The sequence below is a fragment of the Parasteatoda tepidariorum genome, chromosome 4 (assembly GCF_982258835.1).
Source record: "Parasteatoda tepidariorum strain Cologne lab strain chromosome 4, Ptep-v5.0, whole genome shotgun sequence".
Classification (NCBI taxonomy): Eukaryota; Metazoa; Arthropoda; class Arachnida; order Araneae; family Theridiidae; genus Parasteatoda; species Parasteatoda tepidariorum.
Genome location: NC_141758.1, coordinates 5586061 through 5606121, shown reverse-complemented (window position 1 = coordinate 5606121; position 20061 = coordinate 5586061). Strand labels below are relative to the sequence as shown.

Sequence of the window (20061 nt, the reverse complement as noted above, 5' to 3'; positions counted from 1 at the left end):
AGAGCCCACGACCTCTTGGACATGGGCCCAGTGCCCTACCAACCAGGATATCCCTACCTTCGCGCATTAAATTGATGTTGAAGAACCTGATATGGCTGACATAGCCTGTTTGGTAGGGCGTCCATGTCCAAGAGGTCGTGAGTTCGATTACGTAAGACGTGTAATAAATAGTGACTGTTGCAAGCTAAATCTGAGAGATCAAAAAATCCCTAATGTTCCCATGACAAATCAATATCTCTGGGTGCACTGAATCGTTCTCTGGTTCGGGTCAAAATAACAGTTGTAAATGAATGAATGGATGTATGAATGAGTTCGTCCTTTAAATAGGCTGTACGTATATGTGTGGTCGAAGTCGTATTTTTGGCCATAGATCATTGGAAACAACAACAGACCTGATGAGTTAATAAAGTACTACCGTAATTTAAGATTTGGCTATCCTAGCGCATTTATAAAAAATAAATTTAAAAAATAATATCCTCGTTAAGGGGTGCTTTCACGCGCTACCAAAATTTTTTTTCCCCAATGGCAGTAAAAAAAACTATTAAGTAATGTAGGAACTACTTCAATATTTTCATTATCTTCATTACAAACTTTCGCCTTCACTTAAAACATAATAAAATACCTGCCAACTTTCCTAGAATGGATTTTCAAAGTACTAGTAGTAAAATAATTTAACCCAATAATATAAAAGTATTTTGACAAATTAACGCAATATTTATTATGCTTTTACATATTTGTTGTAATTATATATGTGCAGTGGTGGTCAAACTCATTTTTAATTGTTATTATAATTCAAAAAATTTAATGGAACAACGTAGAGTTTCGCTACCACTTAAAATACGAAAATAAAATCTGCCGGCCAAACCGATAAAGTTGGCAATTATGCGATAAGCTATCTTATCTAGCTGATCTTACTTTTAAAAATGTGGTGCGAAAAGTATACTAAATAAAATTTGGTGAAACAAGAATTAATTCCGACATTTTGCTGCCACATTAAATATAAAAATATTCGGAAAATCTGTTAGAGTTGATAGGTATATAAATTTGATAGATGTAGAAGGTCATCCAAGTGTAATACCAATAGTTAGTCATGTTCAAATAATATTTTATTACATTTTATTAGAGTTTTATATGTTAAAAAAGAGCATTTCTATCCATAAAACGCCGTGTTTGTGGCTCGCTTAATGGTCTTTACATAATTGCCAACTTTTACGTTTTGTTTATTCATTTGTTACCACTTTTCAGGGTTGGGTTTTTGACGTCAAAAAGTGGTTTTTGACATGACAAGGGTATAATACTGGTTTAAACCGTCAAAAACCCGTCGAAAACGTCAAAAACTGAAGTTTGCCAAGGAAATATATAAACCTCAAAACTACCAACAGTTGCCATGCATTATATGGAAATTTAATTATACTATAGGTAATCAGCAGGTTTTAAAATATTTTTTTATTAAAATTAAGGTAAAATAACAGATTTAAAATCTCAGAAATTTATATTCAAATCCATGTGCAGAAAAATTTTGCACAAAAATTGTTTAAATATTTATATTTTGAAAAAAAAAAATTTTCTTTTTGATATTTAAGAAAATTAAAAGTTTATTACCATGCATTTTTGACATATAAGGAACATATAACTAATATTTATATTTATAAGGAGCCTACAAGTTATGTTGTATAAATACAAACTTGATACAAGTGTATAAAAAAAAAATTTTTAATGTTAGACTGAATATCTTTATTATCCAGTATGTTAATTTGAATTTAAAAGTAGTTATATTTATGAATAATGATAAATATAATTCATAATGTTTATTATATTTATTTATAATTATTGCACTTATCATTTTAAAAAAAATTTTATCTCTTAATTTTTTTTTTCTCCACTTGTATTAAGAATACAAATAATGTATATCTTGAAAGTAAGAAGTAATTATTCAACAGCTGAATATTTAGATATTCAACAAAACTATATAGTATTTAGCAAAATGAAATTCACAAGTATTTGGATAAACTAAATTTTCAGCATAGTAAATAAATAGGCTGAATATACTGTAAATCGACACTAACTGCTCTGTGTATTTAACAGAAAGCACTTAAATTTGTATTGTCTTATGCTAACTATGAATTAAAAAAATTGAAGATTTAAAATTCAGAATTACTGATTTTTCTGAAAAACTAGCAACCAATCACAAAAGTCAAACTAAACAGAAGAACATTACAGTCACTGATCCATGAAATATTTAAACAAATTATTATGGAAATTTTTTAATTATCCTAATTAAATACATAATTTTAAAAATTAGAACATGCATCACACTACACAATCAAAATGAAAATGATGGAAGTAGAAATTTAATTCAAAATTCAATAGTCTAGTTCATTTGCTCCTCGCAGCATACGGTAGCACATAACTAGTTTTGAACATTTTTCCACCACCAAACAAAGTATGTTGAAAGCAGTTCACTAAGCCCCCTCCCCCCAGTTTACTTTAGAAGAGCTGAAAATAGACAAAAATTCCCTGATTGGGAATGTTGCATGTGCCCAACCTGTTTAAAAGATTTTTCTTTAAAAGATGCCTAATGTACAAAACTGCTAATGTTTATCTTTAAAAATGTCTAATTTTTAGTATAATCTATATTATACACTAAATTTGGTTTTAAATAAATTTCTTAATAATATCAATGCAGATTTTCAATAACACATGAAAATGAAAACATAATATTACAAAAGATGTGAGCTTTCAAAAGTACAAGATTTTGGTTACTATTCAAAATATAAGTGTTTCTTTAAAATTTTAAATTTATTTTTTCTAGAACATATTTAGAAACACTATCCTTTAAAAAAAATATATAACTTTTATGTATTAATTAAATTTTACATATGAATATAGGTTTTTGACATTTTCGACATTTTTGACAGTGAGGTTTTTGACGTGACAGTTTAAACCATGGTTTAAACCGACAAAAACTGTCACATGTCAAAAACCTGCCAACCCTGCCACTTTTATAATAAAATTTTTCAAGAACATAATTTTCGAAGCATATATCATCTAAGAAGCTCTTTCAAAATTCTTTTGTTAATAATATATCACTAAGTATTTAGTGTTTATGTGATTTCTTTTCGTTTTTATCGACCATTATAACTCTGCTTAAACAGTGGCTCAGGGGTTAAAGAGTTCGACTTCTAATGAGGTGAACCAGATTCAAATACTAGTAATGGCTAGTCGATACAAATTCTAGCCCTGTACAAATTCCGCACCCGGCTTGCACCGACAACGGTGCAGGCGTAAAATATCCTCAGTGGTAGACGGATCATGGGTTAGAGTCCCCTTGCCACTGGGCAATTCGTGAGAGGTTTACGTGGCTTTCCTCTCTATATAATGCAAATGTGGGTTAGTTATATCAAAAAGTTCTCCACGAAGAAGTTCCCTTGTCTTCTGGATTAGATTCAAAATAACAAGGCTACGGAGTTGAACATCAGTAGTCGTAAATTCAAAAAATTGGATCGACTGATCAACAACGGTTATAAAATATGCTTAAACGAGTCTTACTTCTGTACACCTGCGAAGACCATTAGTTTCAACTTCGATTACCCATTATTATTTTTTTATCCCAAATTACTCTGATACCTCATTTATTCTAGATCGCCTTTTTTTGTACATAATTATATCACCGATCTGTCCCTTTCGTAGCCTTACGGCAATATCACTTAGATCACGAGGCAAGTGACGAAAGGCAGATACCTCGTTCAACATGCTCACACCTTAAACATTAGTGCCTGTTTTTCAAGTCGTATTAAAAAAAATTTATTTTATTTTATAGCATATACAGTCAGTGAGAATATTACCATTTTGTTTGAATTTTAACCAAAATTCATCCTTGATGATGAGTCGTTGAATGAAGGGAAAAAATCCCCAAAATTTCTAAGAACGTAAAATTTTATACATCTTTTGTCCTGACCACAAAAGCTAAGTTTTTATGATTGAAAAGAGAAGAAAACATTGATAACTATCGGAAACAAATATTGTGTAATGTAGAGTAATTAGTAATCACAGTGTCCCATTAAAAATCAAAAAATGGTAAATGAACTTTATTCATTTGAGGTTTAATTTTAATAATTTTTGGGTTTGTTAATCATATAAATGAGTTTATTTAGTTCTGCAACTTAGCTGTAAGTTACTTTTTAAGTAAAGCGGAAACTAATACTCAAATCATTTCTCTTCTTTAATGGTAAATTGGATACCATTTTTTAATTCTTATAAAACACTGCGGTTTCTAATAAAAAAGACTTAAGTCTATGCGATCGGTCTATAAAAAATTGAGTTAATTTTTAGACGCCCTTCCTTACTCTTAATGTTTAGAAAAAATTTTGAAGCTTGTCTTCAGAAATATACTAAACTATAAATATTTGTGCTTGGTCCTGATGTGCGTCGGGATGATTATCATAACTACGGCAAGTTGGCGAAGAGTCGCCGAGGAAGGAAGATAACGTTTCTGGCGGAGGGAACCAGTTTTCCTCGGATCATGACGTTTACGCCTCTTCCTTCTCATTGGCTCAAATTCCCTGACTACTCCTTAGAACTTATCGGTTAAGATATATCAGTTATTAAGTAACCGGTTCCGATTTCTTGTTCTTAAATAACGTGTACAAAATATTAGTTCTTGAATAACGTACTCACGGTGTCAGTTCCTCAGACGTTTTGCAAACGTCTAATCTAAAGTTATTAATCCTTTTATTCTTTTTTTTAAAAAAAATCTGTTTGACTCAAAATTAATGAGATTACATTTGAATAATAGTTTTAAAAAGTCTTATAATGCACTACAGTTTCTTTTCTTTGTTTCTGAAATATAATTCATATTTGATTTAAACATTTTATTCATTTTTCAATAGGATGAAGATTTAAATGAACTATACATTTTTCAATGCAAAATGCATTTAAGATGGATCTGAGGAAAACGTTTCTAAGAAAGCTTAGACATTTAAATGTTTTACTTTAACCTTATTTTTATTAATTTTTAATTAGGATGAAGATCTTATGGCAATTACCTTAAAAGTTTGCAATTTCAAATGTAACGAAATTTTGTAAGGTATTTTTATTGCAATACATTACTTATTGCTTTTATCGCTAAATTCAGCATTTCAGATGCGTAATTAGGACGAAAAGAAGAAATTAAATTTTCTTATTCCAAATGCATAATAAAAATTCTTCAGAATGAAATACATATTGTTACGCTAATAATGAACTACACTGGTTATCATAAATTAAGGAAAAATCACAAAAATAGCGATAACTCTTTCAAAAGTAAGCCAAACCGTGCAAAATTTGCATATGTTGTCCACTAAGAGTAGCTGAGTAAAATTGCAATATGCAAATTAGTGGCGCTGCACTCGGCTTACGTCATCTGCCTGGAGCATAAAAGTCCAAGTTTGAGAGAAAGCACACAAATTTTACTGTGATTGCGACATTGAAAATCTGAGATAGCCAATTCGTAATAATGACCTCTAGGCATCATTTGCCTGAAGAACTACGATGGAGAGCCATCGGGAGACTAGAGGCAGGGCAGAGTCAATCAGAAGTGGCCAGATGGCTAAATGTGAGTCCATCTGTGGTTCATAGACTTTGGAGGCAATTTCAAACCACAGATTCGGCATCTAGGAGGTTCAGTCAAGGACGGCCAACTGTTACGACCAGTGCCGATGACCGATATTTGACATTAAGTGCACGCAGGAATAGAACCGCTACTCCGACACATCTTAGATCCTCTCTTGCTGCAGCCACCGGAAGGTTGGTGTCAACGTCAACTGTGCGCAGAAGGCTCCACGAAGGTGGTCTGTATGCGAGACGACCAGCCATTTGCGTGCCGCTCACATCACGCCATAGGAGAGACCGTTTGCAGTGGGCCCGACAACATGTCCACTGGACGTCAGATCAATGGAGGCCTGTTCTCTTTACGGATGAGTCCAGGTTTAGTCTAGAAAGTGACAGTAGACGTTATTTGATATGGAGAGAACCTGGGACCCGTTATCATCCATCAAACATCCGTGAAAGAGATGCATACGGAAGAGGCAGTGTCTGTGTTTGGGGAGGCATATCCTTAGGAGGGCGCACATACCTCCATGTCTTTCCAAGGGGAACCGTGAATGCTCAGGTTTATCGAGACAACATCCTTGATGCTTATGTGCGCCCATATGCCGGGGCAATTGGTGATTGCTTCCTGTTACAGGACGATAATGCAAGACCACACAGAGCTCGCATTGTTGATGATTATCTTCAACAGGAAACAATTACTCGCATGGAGTGGCCAGCTCGATCCCCGGACTTGAATCCTATCGAGCACGTTTGGGATGCTCTAGGGAGGCGTGTATCTGCCATCAATCCGCCCCCTCAGACCCTTGCCACGCTTGCAACTGCTTTACAAGAGCAATGGCTCTCACTTCCTATTGAACTGATAGACCGCATAATTGAAAGCATCACACATCGCTGTTTGTGCTGTATTGCTTCTAGAGGCAATCATATTCCATATTAAAGGTACTTTTTCTATTGCAAACCGATACTTCCAATTTGTTTATTTTATACATGTGCTAATTTCTATACTACTATTAATGTCTGATAATTTCTTTTTATGTTGTTTAATACCTTACTATGTGTTGTATATTGTGGGTAAGTTTCATAAAATTCCATGTGTAATTTCTTGAGTTATCGCGATTTTTGTGAATTTTCCTTAATTTATGATAACCAGTGTATAATAGATTTGAGAAATGAGTTAAGGAAGCACTTTATACATTCAAAAAAAAATTTGAATCACTTGTTTGCTTTTTCAGATGTATGATATTTTATTAAATCGTTTTTCGTCAAATTAAACTTTTAATCAGAATTAATTTTCAATTATATGATAATTTTCAATAGATGATAATTTTCGATTGGAAATATATACAGTGGAGCATCGTTTATGCGACGATCACTTATACGACGTTTACATTTATACGACGTTTTAGTGTGGTCCCAAATCATTCCTATTCATTTTAATGTAAAAATATATCGTTTATACGACGCACAGAATCGGTTATACGTCGGCTTTTAGATTTTGTTCACGTTTATTTAATTTTTTATTTTTTCTTGTGTATTTTAAAAAGGGGTGGAATTTGCGCCAACATGAATGATACAGAAAAGGGTGACAACAAGAATTCTTGGATGACGACCGTAATTTTTACTAGATGACTGAAAAAACTAGACAATATTATGAAGAGGCAAAAGCGTAAAATTTTGCTATTTATCGACCTATGTCCAGCGTACCCATCGATACTAATTATTTTGGAAAATGTAAAAGCTCTCTTTTTTCCTGCAAATTGCACAAGTGCGCTTCAGCCATTAGATTTGGCCGTGATTAGAAATTTAAATTGCGTCATAGAAAGCAGTAAGTTCAACTCACTATTCAAAGCATTGTAGAGATCAATAGCAAGAAAATATAATTAAAGGTAACATGCATTCAAATTGCTCACTGCAATTTTTCTTCTTTGGTTATTTGTTTGTTTTGCTTTGTCTAATTTAGAAATGTATGTAAATCAACACGTTAAACATTAAAATTAACTGAAAACAGAGTTAGTTTCAGTTTTAGAAGTAAAAATCGATTATACGACGTTATCGTTTATACGACGTTTTTCGGTGGTCCCTTCGGCGTCGTATAAACGATGCTCCACTGTATATAAGACATTATTCACAAAGGAATCGATACTTTTACACAAATAATAAATTAAGATAGATCTCAAGGAATAGACCTGAGAAAGCAATTAATACATTTAAAGTGCTTTACTTTAACCTTATTATTTTATTCAGTTGTTGGCAGTTTCAAAAGTTATAAAAAAATATTTATATATATTTCATTATCATACGCAGCACTTTACTTTAACATTATTTTATTCAAATGCAATTTCAAAAGTGATAAAGTACAAAAACCAAGTTCTTATTTCATAATTATAAGCATGATTGCTTGCATCTTAAAAAATATCTGTAGTTGATTTATAAAGAAAATTACATTGTCAACAATGTCAACTTTCATCATAATTAACACTTAAACTCAGAAAAAAGTTGTTCGCAAGTATAATACTAGTTTCCATTGCACGTATTTCAATTATAAATTTGGAGTTTAATTTAAAAAAAACTATAACTTTAAGCGCGATAAAAAGATTTTGTTAAAATTTAAATCAAATCAGTAAAAATAATATTTCATTTATCTATTTAATTATTTATTTTTTTTTTTTTTACTAAGAAATTGAAAATAAAAAACATTTCTGAGAGAACTCCAAACAAGTCAATACAATCAATGCATCAGAATACGTCATCAGGTCAATGCTCTTCACAGTCATAAAATTTTAAAATTAAATTCCTGCTTAGAGTTTCAGATTAAAACTAAAATTGAAAGATTTAATTAAAATTATTACTAAATATTGCAAAGAGAATTTTGTGTTTTAATATTTGTATTACATGATCTTATAAAAGCACAAAACCCATGATCTTATGAAAATTCTAACACATGATCTTATGAAAATTTGAAAAAAAATTCCCGAATCTTTTAATGAATATTTTTCAAATCTGATGCAATTCTGAAACTGCCGTAATATTTAAAATAAATAAAAATAAAAAAGAAGGAATTGAGTCCTATGTTTCGTTTTAAATGTAACCAAGTCGCTAATATGGTAATTATCATTGTTCCTGACATATATAACAGAAATTATTACTATCTCTAATTATTTTTTTCATTTTAATAAGATCATGTGCTAGAGGCGACGAGTATCATGCGTTACACCACGTCCCGTAAAAACGAATGAGCTTTCTTTTCACTAATGTTAAAAGTCATATTTGAAACATCTCGTAACATTAAAGATTTTTTAACAAAATAAAATAAATTAGTATCCACTTTTGTTAGACATATTCCAATAATCAAAAACTTCAAACAATAATATTTAATGACATATTAATCTTTTCTTTAAGAGACGAGTTTCATAAGAAACATTTACACAATTTAGAAACATTTACACAAAAGTTACACAATTGTGTAACTTTTTTTAAATTCCTCTTGACCTTACATTTCTTTAAAGGAAATTTTAAGATGTTTTTTTCGTTAAAATAAATAAATAAATAAAATCTTCATAGTCAGCTGCTATTTTATAATAGATGGGGGGAGGAGCAGTTTTTTCTCATTTTTAGACAATGACGAAGGAGAGAGGAAGGCAAGTTTATTTATTTTTATAAAACATTTTTTATTTACCCATTTCTTAGAGAGATATTTGTTTATTATGATATTAAATATGTATTTAAGATTTTTATTCCCTGATGTATTTTTAACGTAACTTTTCCTTTTTTGCATTTTTAGAAATCTGATATTGGGTAAAATAATGTGTTAAAAGGATTTTTCCAAATTCGAAGCTATGAAGTTCAATAAGTTCGAATTTATTATTTTATTACATAGATGCAAACTGAAAATTGTTTGAACTGTATCTGATGTATCAAAGGCTCTAGGATGGAAATTATGTCTGACGATTCGTATGCATTGCGTATCCACTGTAGCTTGTATTTTTAAAACAACCCATTTCAAAAATCAATATAATTTATTATTTTACACGTTATAAGCTTTCCAAAAAGAGTGGACAAAAAAATCTGAGAAAATTGTGCAGTACTTTCCCCAAAACCAGGCAAATTTTAATTCAAAAAGAGAAGTCCGAATATATTCATTAACGAAGATATCAATACAAGAATGAGTCTTTTTATTTAGTATTTATGGCTCAACATCTTTATCAATAACACTGTTAGAAATGTTTTGTTATTCGTCTCAAGCTATTAAGTCAAAAATCTGAAGGAATATTTATTTAAAAAAAAGAGTATGATTTTGCTTTTTAAATCGTGTATTAAATTATTATTTGCACCCGCAGTGATTAAATTGCATATCTTAAATGTGCCTCTCAAAACAGGGAAACTGCGTCTTAGTACGAGTAATAATTTGTCCTACTAGTTTTTATTAATGAAATATATCTTTGCTGTTATAAACTTTCAATTAAAATGAGCAATGATGTGTTAATAAACATTGAAAATATATGGATTAGCTATCTTATTAAATCTACAATATAGTAAGTAAAAATCCAATTTAATATGTATAAAAAAATTATTTAATATCTATGTATCGGGAAATTAAGCTTGTTTTTATCTTGTTTTAATCTAGCCATGCAGTGTTATTGTAAGTTCCAAAAATCACAATCATATGTGATGCCTTCAACTAGCAAGCAACATTATTTATAACAGAAGATTTTCGATTGCAATTGCTAAGAATACAAAAGAGGATCAACTTCTTGATTTCAGAGTTGTAAGAAAATGTAGCTGCACCACAACTAATAGCTAATTTTCTACAGAATTTTTTAACTTCTTATTTGAAATATTCTCGAGCAGCATGACAAATAAAAAAATTTGTTTCATTCCGCTTACGAGTAGTGTCTTATTTTCCACCCATATTCTTATTATCAGGGGTGATTGTGAGCCCAATTAAAAAATCCTGAAAATTTCCTGAGTAAAATCATTAATGACGCATTTCAAAAAATTAATATCTTTATAAATTTAAATCATTGATATTTTCACAACGTGAAAGTCTACATAAATTATATGCAGCATAATTTAAATTAATAATTATGTATTTAGTTTACTTTTATCTCTAATCACATTTATTATTTTACCAGAAAAAATATTTACAAATGAAAGAGATGCCAAGAATAAATTCTAGTTCTAATATTTTTAAATAAAATATACAAGAATTTTTATACATAAATGTGATAGATGATTTCTGTAAACTTCTGGACTGTGGATTTCCTGGTCGCGGATAGCGAAACATCTGGAAACCCGGATTTTTTCCGGAGCACATTCATCTCTGTATTATTTTCAATTTAAAAATGGAGAGGGAGGGGGGTTTAATTTAAATAGTTTATAAAGATAGGCTTTAACTAAGCAAAGTATAATAAACAATAAGAGAAATTATGCTATGTTTACAGATAATTCGAATAGTCGAAAATAGTATTTTTTATTATTAAATAAAATTCAACTTGCAATTTATTTAAATCAGTAATTTTGACATGAAACTCAGGTTATATATCTTAATGATTAAAATTTAGCTCATCTCATTTGTAATCTTATATAATAATTATAAATTAAATTTTTAACAATCTACATTGAACTTTTAGTTATCTATTATCAACCAACAACCATAAATTCCAAGGTCAGGGCTTTATTGCTAACATCCGCTGTAGCATTTTCGTCATGGTGCGGGGATTAGGTTCCCAAGTACCATATGATTAATGAATGGGAGGCCTTCCTGTGTCTTCATTGATAAGATTTGGTTTCGAAATAGTCAAATACTATATAAATATAATACACCATTTCTTACAATATATTTAATAATTCCTTTAAAATGTCCATTAAAAATGGCAAAATTTCCTATAATTTACATAGATTTAGCAAATTTTTTTTCTCCATAAATGCTTATAAAAAGTAATGCTTGCATTAAGCTTTCATTTTTATTTAAAAATTCTATCATACACTTTTTATTTCAAACTTTCTTCATAACCACTTATCATCCCACTAAAAATTAAGCAAGCCTAATAATATTGCGATCCAGTTGCAGACAATAGATTCAGACTAAAGGCATTTGATTTATATGTAAGCATAAGTAACTTGAAATGTTAATATTAGACAGTTATGGGTGATTCTTTGGAAACATAACAATTGGGTATAATATAGCCTACGTCACAGGTTGTGTTGTTCCTACTAAATTTAACCCATGAACGGCATTTTCTGCGAGCCTAACTTCAAGCCACAAATAAACAAACGAAGTGTTCGATCGTTTAAATAGCTGCTCGCCAGATTTTATTGCATTATAAAGAAAAGTTATTGAAACTAAATACAACTAAATAAACAACAACAACTAAAACAAATAACAGCAACTACTAATAACAATAACTAAATAAACAACAACTAAATTCCATTCGTTTAGCATTGCGTCATATGTTGTTCCTACTAAATCGAAGTAGTTGTGTTTTTTTCATATTATACCCAATTGGAAGAAAAAAAATTTAAAATTTAAAATCTTCAAAATAATCTTTTTTTTTGTATATTTATTTAGTTACATTTATTAATATCTTACAGACCGCAGTGTAGTTTATTGAAATTTGTTCAAGGAAAAATATTTAATTGGTATAATCAATTAAATCTTCAAATCGAGCAAAATTAGTTGCAAAAATTAAAAAAATAAAAAGCTTTTCTTAAAGTTTATAAATACCAAAATCAAATAAGAGCTGGGTCGTAGAGAGAATTTGTAATCTGACTCAACTAAAAATAATAAACTAAATAACATTTTCCTAACTTTTCAATAAATTCTGCATTCAAAATAATCATGTCTATAAATCGGAATTGTAAAAAAATTAGCCCAACTCCGATTATGAAAATGATTTAGACAAATGTTTATAATCATGAGGATAGAAATATTACTTTTATTAATCTTACTACAATCGTTTAAATTATTACTTATTACAAAATTAATTTATAATCTTTAAACGTTTTTGAGCCTATTTTTTTTTTTTTACTAAAATATTAAAAAAGTACACATAAAGCTATTGAGACTGAGGGACAATCTTGCTTTTGATTTTCTGGAAACGGCAAAACGTTATGATTAAATGAAAATAAATAATAATAATTGCGAAAATATAAATCACCATTGAGATAAAAAAAAAGGGGGGGGGGAACTGAAATAGAAAGAAAATTGTAAAGAGGAACGAAATGTTTCTGTTACTTTAATTATTCTTTGTAATTCATTCTATTTTCACCTTCAAGGCGATCTTTCAAAACTATTTCGTATTTTTACAAACTTTAATTCCTGATTTGGATTATTTTAAAATTAATATTGTCTATGGAGCTGTAATTATTTCTAAAAGCATAAATACATTACAAATAATAAAGTTAACGAATATCTTTTAGATTGATAGGTTCATATCATTGACGCATAATTAAACATATTTTTTCTTGTAAAATTACTTACTTTTTAAATAATTACATCCTAATACACTTTTATAATTAAAAATGTATTTATAATTATGATTTTATGTCAATCCATGTTAACATTGCACCAATTTTTATAGCAAATAATACATATTTATAAATTACTTTATTAAATATTTAGCAAATAAGGTATCCTTCAGCTCATAAAATTCCTAAGTCAAATTTATTAAGCTAAGTTCTAAAGGTAAAAATTAAATTTAATGTATCATGGTTAGTTTCCTTCAATATTTATTAAAGAATCAGCTTGGGTTAAGACATTTATTTGTTATGCGTGATTGTGCATTAATATTTTTTACAAATGCATGTCTTGAATCTAAGATTAAATGAAAGTTTCAATATATTATAGGTCGGTGATTGGCTTTCTGAAAAATTTGGAGTCGAAAATTTCAACTACCAACTCTACAACTATGGTTCGAAAAATATGAAAAACTGTTTTAAAGATAAACTAAATATATAAAACGATTAATTGTTAAAAAAAAAAATGTATTAAAAATTCCTACATGGGTTTTTTAATTTTATTTTTGGAAAAAGCATAAATTATTAATAGAATAAACTTTATATTGAGAAGAACGAAGAGTTAAAATATCTAAAAAATATAATTGATAAAAAAATCGACTTTTTTATACTAAGAAATTTATTTGTAGTATACTCTATTAAGACTATCAACTGTAATAGCATTTTTTCCCAATTTTTTTTATTATTAAAATCTTTCGCACATTTATCTCTCATTTCCTTTATGTTAGTCAATAACTATTTTAAAGTTGCTTAAAGTTAAAAAATTAAAAAGTTGAAAAAACGCATAAAATTTTATTTTACTTGCTGCAGGGTTCCCACGATCTGGAAAATTTTTCAAAGTGGTCGCAAATGTGAGATAAAACTAGATATTTTAAGCAATTAAAAAATATTTAATTTAAAGGAAATATATATTGGTGGAAAAAATAACTCAAGAATCGAATTTACGAATGAAAGATAAATTTAAGCATTTTTCAGTAGTCTTGATAAATTTTAGCTATCACTCATTTATTTTTTCCAGTTTTTTTTTTTATTTTTTATTTATTTTTATTATTTTAAAGGCGTTTTATTTTGTATGTTTCTGGCACAATTTTTTTTTCTTTTGTCGAGGATGAGTTCAAGGTGCATAAATCCCCATGGCAGAAGTACCTTGAAATCTTGAATAATCTAATATCTGACATTGTAGGAGTTTCATTTAATATAAAATTTAATAATAATCATTTAATAGAAAATTCTTAGTTGTATGGTGGAAATAATAATAATAAAAATAAGGTTGAAAAAATATAAATAATAGAAGAAATAATGATAAAAGAAATAAGAATAAAATATAGTAAAACAAAAAGTTAGAAATAATAAAAGAAATAAGGCTTTTCATACCTTCAAAATTTGACGTAAATCAGGCACTTATGCATCAGTAATAAAGTCGGACATTCGTTGATCATGAAATATCGATGCATTTCACTCAATGAGATAGATATGAATAACTCTGTATCAATTTGCCCTTTACAACACTATTCTTAATATTCTTGCAATAAATTTTACTTACAAAGTTTTTTTTCTTCTTCAAAAACCGTACTTTAAATTACTTTCAGATAGAAAAATTTAAATAAGAGAAGTTATTTCAAAAAATATAACACAATGAAAAACTTTTAAAAAAATACCATAAAGCTTCAAATTTAAACTACTGAGTTCCACACAGAATTTTCTCGACCCTCATCAAAAGAATTCGAAATTTCACATTTTTTATTAGATTTTACAATAATTACAAAGCATTTTATGTAACATAAATGCGAGTGAGTACAATGTGGAATATTTTTAACTAAAGAAAATTTTGCAGATACTAGACTTAATAGTTTTTTTTTTCTAGACTTAATAGTCTTTATAGACTTAATAAATTTTTTTCATGTTTTTTCGTTTTATAAATTTTCATATTTGGTTCTTTCAGCAGTCAACTTATACACCTGACATACCAAAAATTACAAGCGCGCAATCAAAAATATAGCGGGTCGACTTATATACCGGTATATACAATATACAGAATTTTATATTTTTACAATTGGGTAAATTATGTTATAAATCTTCATTGTAGTCATTAAACTTATGGTTATAAAAATAACACTTGCTAAGATTAATTTAAATCATAAATGTATAGTTTAATATCGTAAGAACAGAAGTTTCGAAATAGGCTATCTTTCAGTGCGTGTAGATACGTTGATCAAAAAATGACGTTAATAAAGTGTGACAAAATAAAAATAATAAAGATTACAAGTGAAGCAGGATGTAATGAAAACTATTTAAATATTTTTATCTGAGAAAATCAACTTCTGGAGTCGACTTGCTAAGAAAAGAATTATTTACTGATTTGATAACAATAAAAAATACGGTATTTTGATCTGTTCCGCAAATAACCAAACGATTTGTCGATTCGGGAAAATCTATTCAGCTTCAGTATTTTTCATTTTGGAAAAACAAAGAGTTTTGGAATTATTGGCTACATCTGAAGTTTAAGCACATCATAAATAAATGCTAATAATTAGGCTAATATTATGATAATTAAATGCTAATAATAATACGTAGCGGGTCCTAAAATTTGGCTGGGTCCAGTTATTCAAAACTAAACAGAAAAAAAAAAATCTAGGTGTATATATCTATAAACTACTGACGTAACTTATGGACGATGGGAGCTACCTAAGGCATTTGCAGCTGTTAATGTTAAACCTTGTCATTTTCAACTACACCTAGAAGATAAGAGGAAGAGGATTCCTAAGTTAAGCCCAGCAACCTTATCAAGTCGATCAAATTCGATTTCGTGAAGAATTTTGTAGTTAAACCTAACGCTTATTCGTGGGAGAAGAGAAAAACCGTCCATTGTTAGCCTGACGGTAAGGGAACTAAACCGGAGAGAAATTGAACATATCGCATCGTTACCAATAGATAATTTTATTCCGTTATGCTTCAGTTTTATGTAAGCACGAATAATAAAATTTCTCGAAATAAGTTTATTATGTCAAAAATAAATTTTTTTTTTAATATTATTTTATGGATGCGTCCTTCTTCTCAATCTTAATGTAACTTTCTGTATTATTAATTTTATTATTCGAATTCTTCAAAATAGAAAATTCGAAAGACTTCAATCTTCAAAGAAAGAAGACAACCAGAAAATAAATAACTTATCAAATGCGAAAAACAAGAAGATTTTCACCGACATCAGAATTTTTCAATTGAAATTGTGAGATTGATGAGAAAAATTTAGAGGAATCGTATTTCACCACTCTCAATGACTTTTTATCATTTATTTCTTTTATATTACATGTATAAAAGTAACAATTTAAAATTTCTTTAACTAAGAAACCTTATTCGAAAGTGAATAATAAAAAAGAAATTTTTTTAATTTTATTTTTCAGTTTCAGTTAATATGTAATAAAAATGGGTTAACGTCCACTGCAGATTGGTAAGCAACTATATCAATCGTCAACGACGATTAAATGCACTATTTCCATCCTTTTTGATAAAAACCTTTAAGGTCGTAATCAGCTATATGGAATTAATAAATGAGAAGTCATAGAAGGGGAGAGGCGAATTCGTGAAAGCAGGACTTTAAAACTAGTTTATTATATGAACCTTATTGACCCTGCCCAATATTTATTTCTGAGATCAATTTTTGAACTCAGAAATAAATATTAGGTTGGGTCAATTTTATTGTTAGGCAAATGCATATATAATTGATTTATTACATGGCAGTTCCTTCCTGGCACTATGATTGAACCCATTAACCCTTTTCTATTGACACTAAATAAAACTTCTTTTTAATAATTAATTGAAGACTATAAGTGTTATTTATAGAATTCGAAACAGAAGTTAATACCGAGAAATTATTTGAGCGAAAAATATGTTGAAATGTTAATTATTTGGAGTTGAATAATTTTTAAGCTATTTAGTGCATCTGAAAATTAGTTCGTGGATATAAATGCATTAAATGTTTACATAAGGCGTTTTAAATTGTTACATGCGTAAAATTATTACATTTACAAAATCGAAGAACCGTCGAAAAAAGTTGGATCATTTAGGGTTTCATAATCGAAAAAAATTTGGGAATCGCTGTCGTGATACATACATTTTTACTTGATGGAATGTTCTTATTTTTAAAAAATGTAATTTATTTTGAATTTTATTCACCCTAATTATTGATGGAAGTTACTATTACGAAATAATTTAAGTTATAAAAAATTTAGTTTATAAGGAATATTTTTTTAGTCATGAAAGCATAACTTCAGTATTGCAATGGTAATAAATTTCCTCTAAGTCCCATTGAAGGGGGTGTGATAATTTCAGATTGCTCAGTTGAATAGGAAGAGAGCGGTCTTTTCTAGAAGATGAACTTTGACATTGATGAATTTTTCCCCCAGTGCAGCTATGGGCTTAGGCTCCTCTAAGGCTGTGGGAGGAATGCCTTCTAAGAAAAAGATCACCCGATACTTTGTCAAGTTTCCCGCCGAACACGCCAAACTAACGTTTTGATTGGTTCGATAGAAAAGCGCGCACTTCTTTCTTTCAGTATGGCTGTGTGGAAAGTTACACAAACTGTTTTTTTGTAAGAGTTTTTATTTGAATTAATAATTGTCTAATTCGCAATAAATATAATTTTATTTTTTAATTTCAAACTTCTTTTTTTATTAATTTAAGATTTGCTATTAAAAAATTACTGTTTATTTCCCCCCCCCCTTCTCTTTCGACTCGATGTTTATTCGTAAATGAAGTAAGTTTCTTTCCCTGTATTTTAAAAATTTTATAGTGAATAATTTAGACGTAATGCATCTTTATTTTTTACTAATTATTGTTTCTTTAAAAAAGTAAATGTAAATTTTAAAAGTAAATATGAAGTTAGTATGATTTTGCTTAAAATTTATGTTTAAAAAAAAAAACACCATTTACTTTGCTTAATTTGTTTAAATAAGATCAAAATTGTATAGAGTATTATAATGTTTAAATATTGGAAGAAAGAGTATTATGTATTCAGTTTTAATAATTATAATTTAATATAATTTTTTAAAAAAGGAAATATAAATTTAAAGTTAGTATGATTTTGCTTAAAACTTATGTTTTAGAAATCGATAACCATAAATTGAAATTTAATTAGAAATTTCTGAGGGAAAGTTCAATTCAATTAACTATTTAAAAAAAAATTAGTTTTGTTTTATTAAGAACGTTACCTGAAAAGCATAGTATTTAATATGCAATAAATATAAAAATTATTACGTTTGCCAAACTTTCCATTTAGAATTAGCAGTTAAAGCTTAACAATTTTAAAATGGATTAGCCTACTTGAATAGAGTTTCCATAAGTAAGTGTTTATTTATATTTATCTTTGATTTTCTATTTCGTTATCCTTGTTTCTTTAAAACCCAGATTTTTCACTCTTGAACTATGTTAACATTTTGCATGCGATTTTTTTTCTATCTTCTGTACCTGTTATTTCAATTTCCTCCCCGTTCCTGATATCACGACGGTAACACCGTTCTTTTTTGGTCCTCTCCTCTTAGAGAGCGCCTTTTCTTTCCCCCATCTTCCCCCTTTCCTTCGTGATGTCATGATCGGGTTTCTCTTTTTCCTCCTACCCCTTGGCGACCTATTTAAATAGGTCGCCAAAAAATTGGCGGCACTTGGCCTTGCCGTAGTTATGATAATCATCCCGGTCCTGATGTGCGTCGGACAAAAAATCCTCAAGTGGTAGTTAACAGAAGAATATATCTACTTAGTTATTCTAACTATTCTACTCATTATATTCTTAGTTATTTATATTCTACTTAGTTTAAAATAAAATAAATAACTACTGTTCTCATAAAGGCACTTAACATATTAATCTTACTTTGATGGGCTAAAAAATTTGTCCGGCAAAATAAGATTTAAAAAAAAAAAAAAAAAAAAAAAAAAAAGAGCAGCGAACATGAGAATTTTTGCTTACTAAAAGGTGTATATCCTGTGGCCGATGTTGGATGGTTATTATGATCTTCCTCAATAAAACGTGCTGCGTCCATCGCCTTGTCTTCACCAGTTAAATCTCGGCTATGTAATTCCGTAGTGAAAGTAAATCCCAATTAATAAAAGCAAACGATATCAGTTCAGTAAAAGAACTTCTACATGGAATATGGGCGTTTATATGTATTCAAAAAAAGGGAGACCCGAGGTATGAGCACTCGTGACAAGTGGTCTTCCTAGCGTAATGAGATTACACAAGCGGCAAATATTTCTTTAGCCATGTGACTTCGTTTTATCTGGTGACGTCACTTCGAAGAGATAACTCCGCCCACTTGATACACCGAAGGTTATCTGTCTTCCTCTCTTTTTCTGAGCTTCTATCTTTACCGGAATAATATTTGATATATGCAAGTGCAGTTGACACAGCGATCTTTTTTTTATTTTATTTAAAAGGTAGAGTCTGGCTTTTCTCCCCGTTTTCAAAAATATTTTCGGTTTTTCCATCAAGGATTGCGCCAATTTTGTTAGTTAACACTATGTATCGTGAATATGTTTTTTTATTTTCTGATTCCAAGAATTTTTTTTTTTCTTTTGAAAAGTTTTAGACTTTGTTCGTATTCAAATTCAGTGCCTGCCATTGGAAAAAAAAAAGAAAAAAAAAAGACTTTGTTCGTTACAGTCGTTTACAAACCCAAAGCTACCAATTTTTCCGTAATCTTAATTAAAAATGCTTAATTTATGCTTTTTATTCTTAATTCTTTATTCTAAATTGCATTTAAAATAATTTGACCCCCTCTACATATCATAAAATTGACAGAGAAACTATATACTTTATAAATTCCAAATTTATTTGTATACTTTCCCAAGATTTGAGTTTGAATTTTGGTGCAAAATAAAATTAAAATAGAATATTTCTACCTAGTCTTGATTTTTTACAACCATTTAGGAGAATCATCCACTGATAAACAAAAAGTCGACAGGCAT

General features: G+C 29.1%; 1 protein-coding gene across 1 annotated transcript in view; it reads right to left on the bottom strand.

Moving 5' to 3' along the window:
- Positions 1 to 19430, bottom strand: part of LOC107444750 (band 7 protein AGAP004871) — an 81127-nt gene extending 61697 nt beyond the window's left edge. Inside the window, exon 1 of the mRNA XM_087160557.1 lies at positions 19064 to 19430. Coding sequence (XP_087016683.1) covers positions 19064 to 19136 — 73 coding nt within the window. The 5' untranslated portion in view covers positions 19137 to 19430. The remainder of the gene's footprint in view (positions 1 to 19063) is intronic.
- Positions 19431 to 20061: the final 631 nt, after the last annotated feature.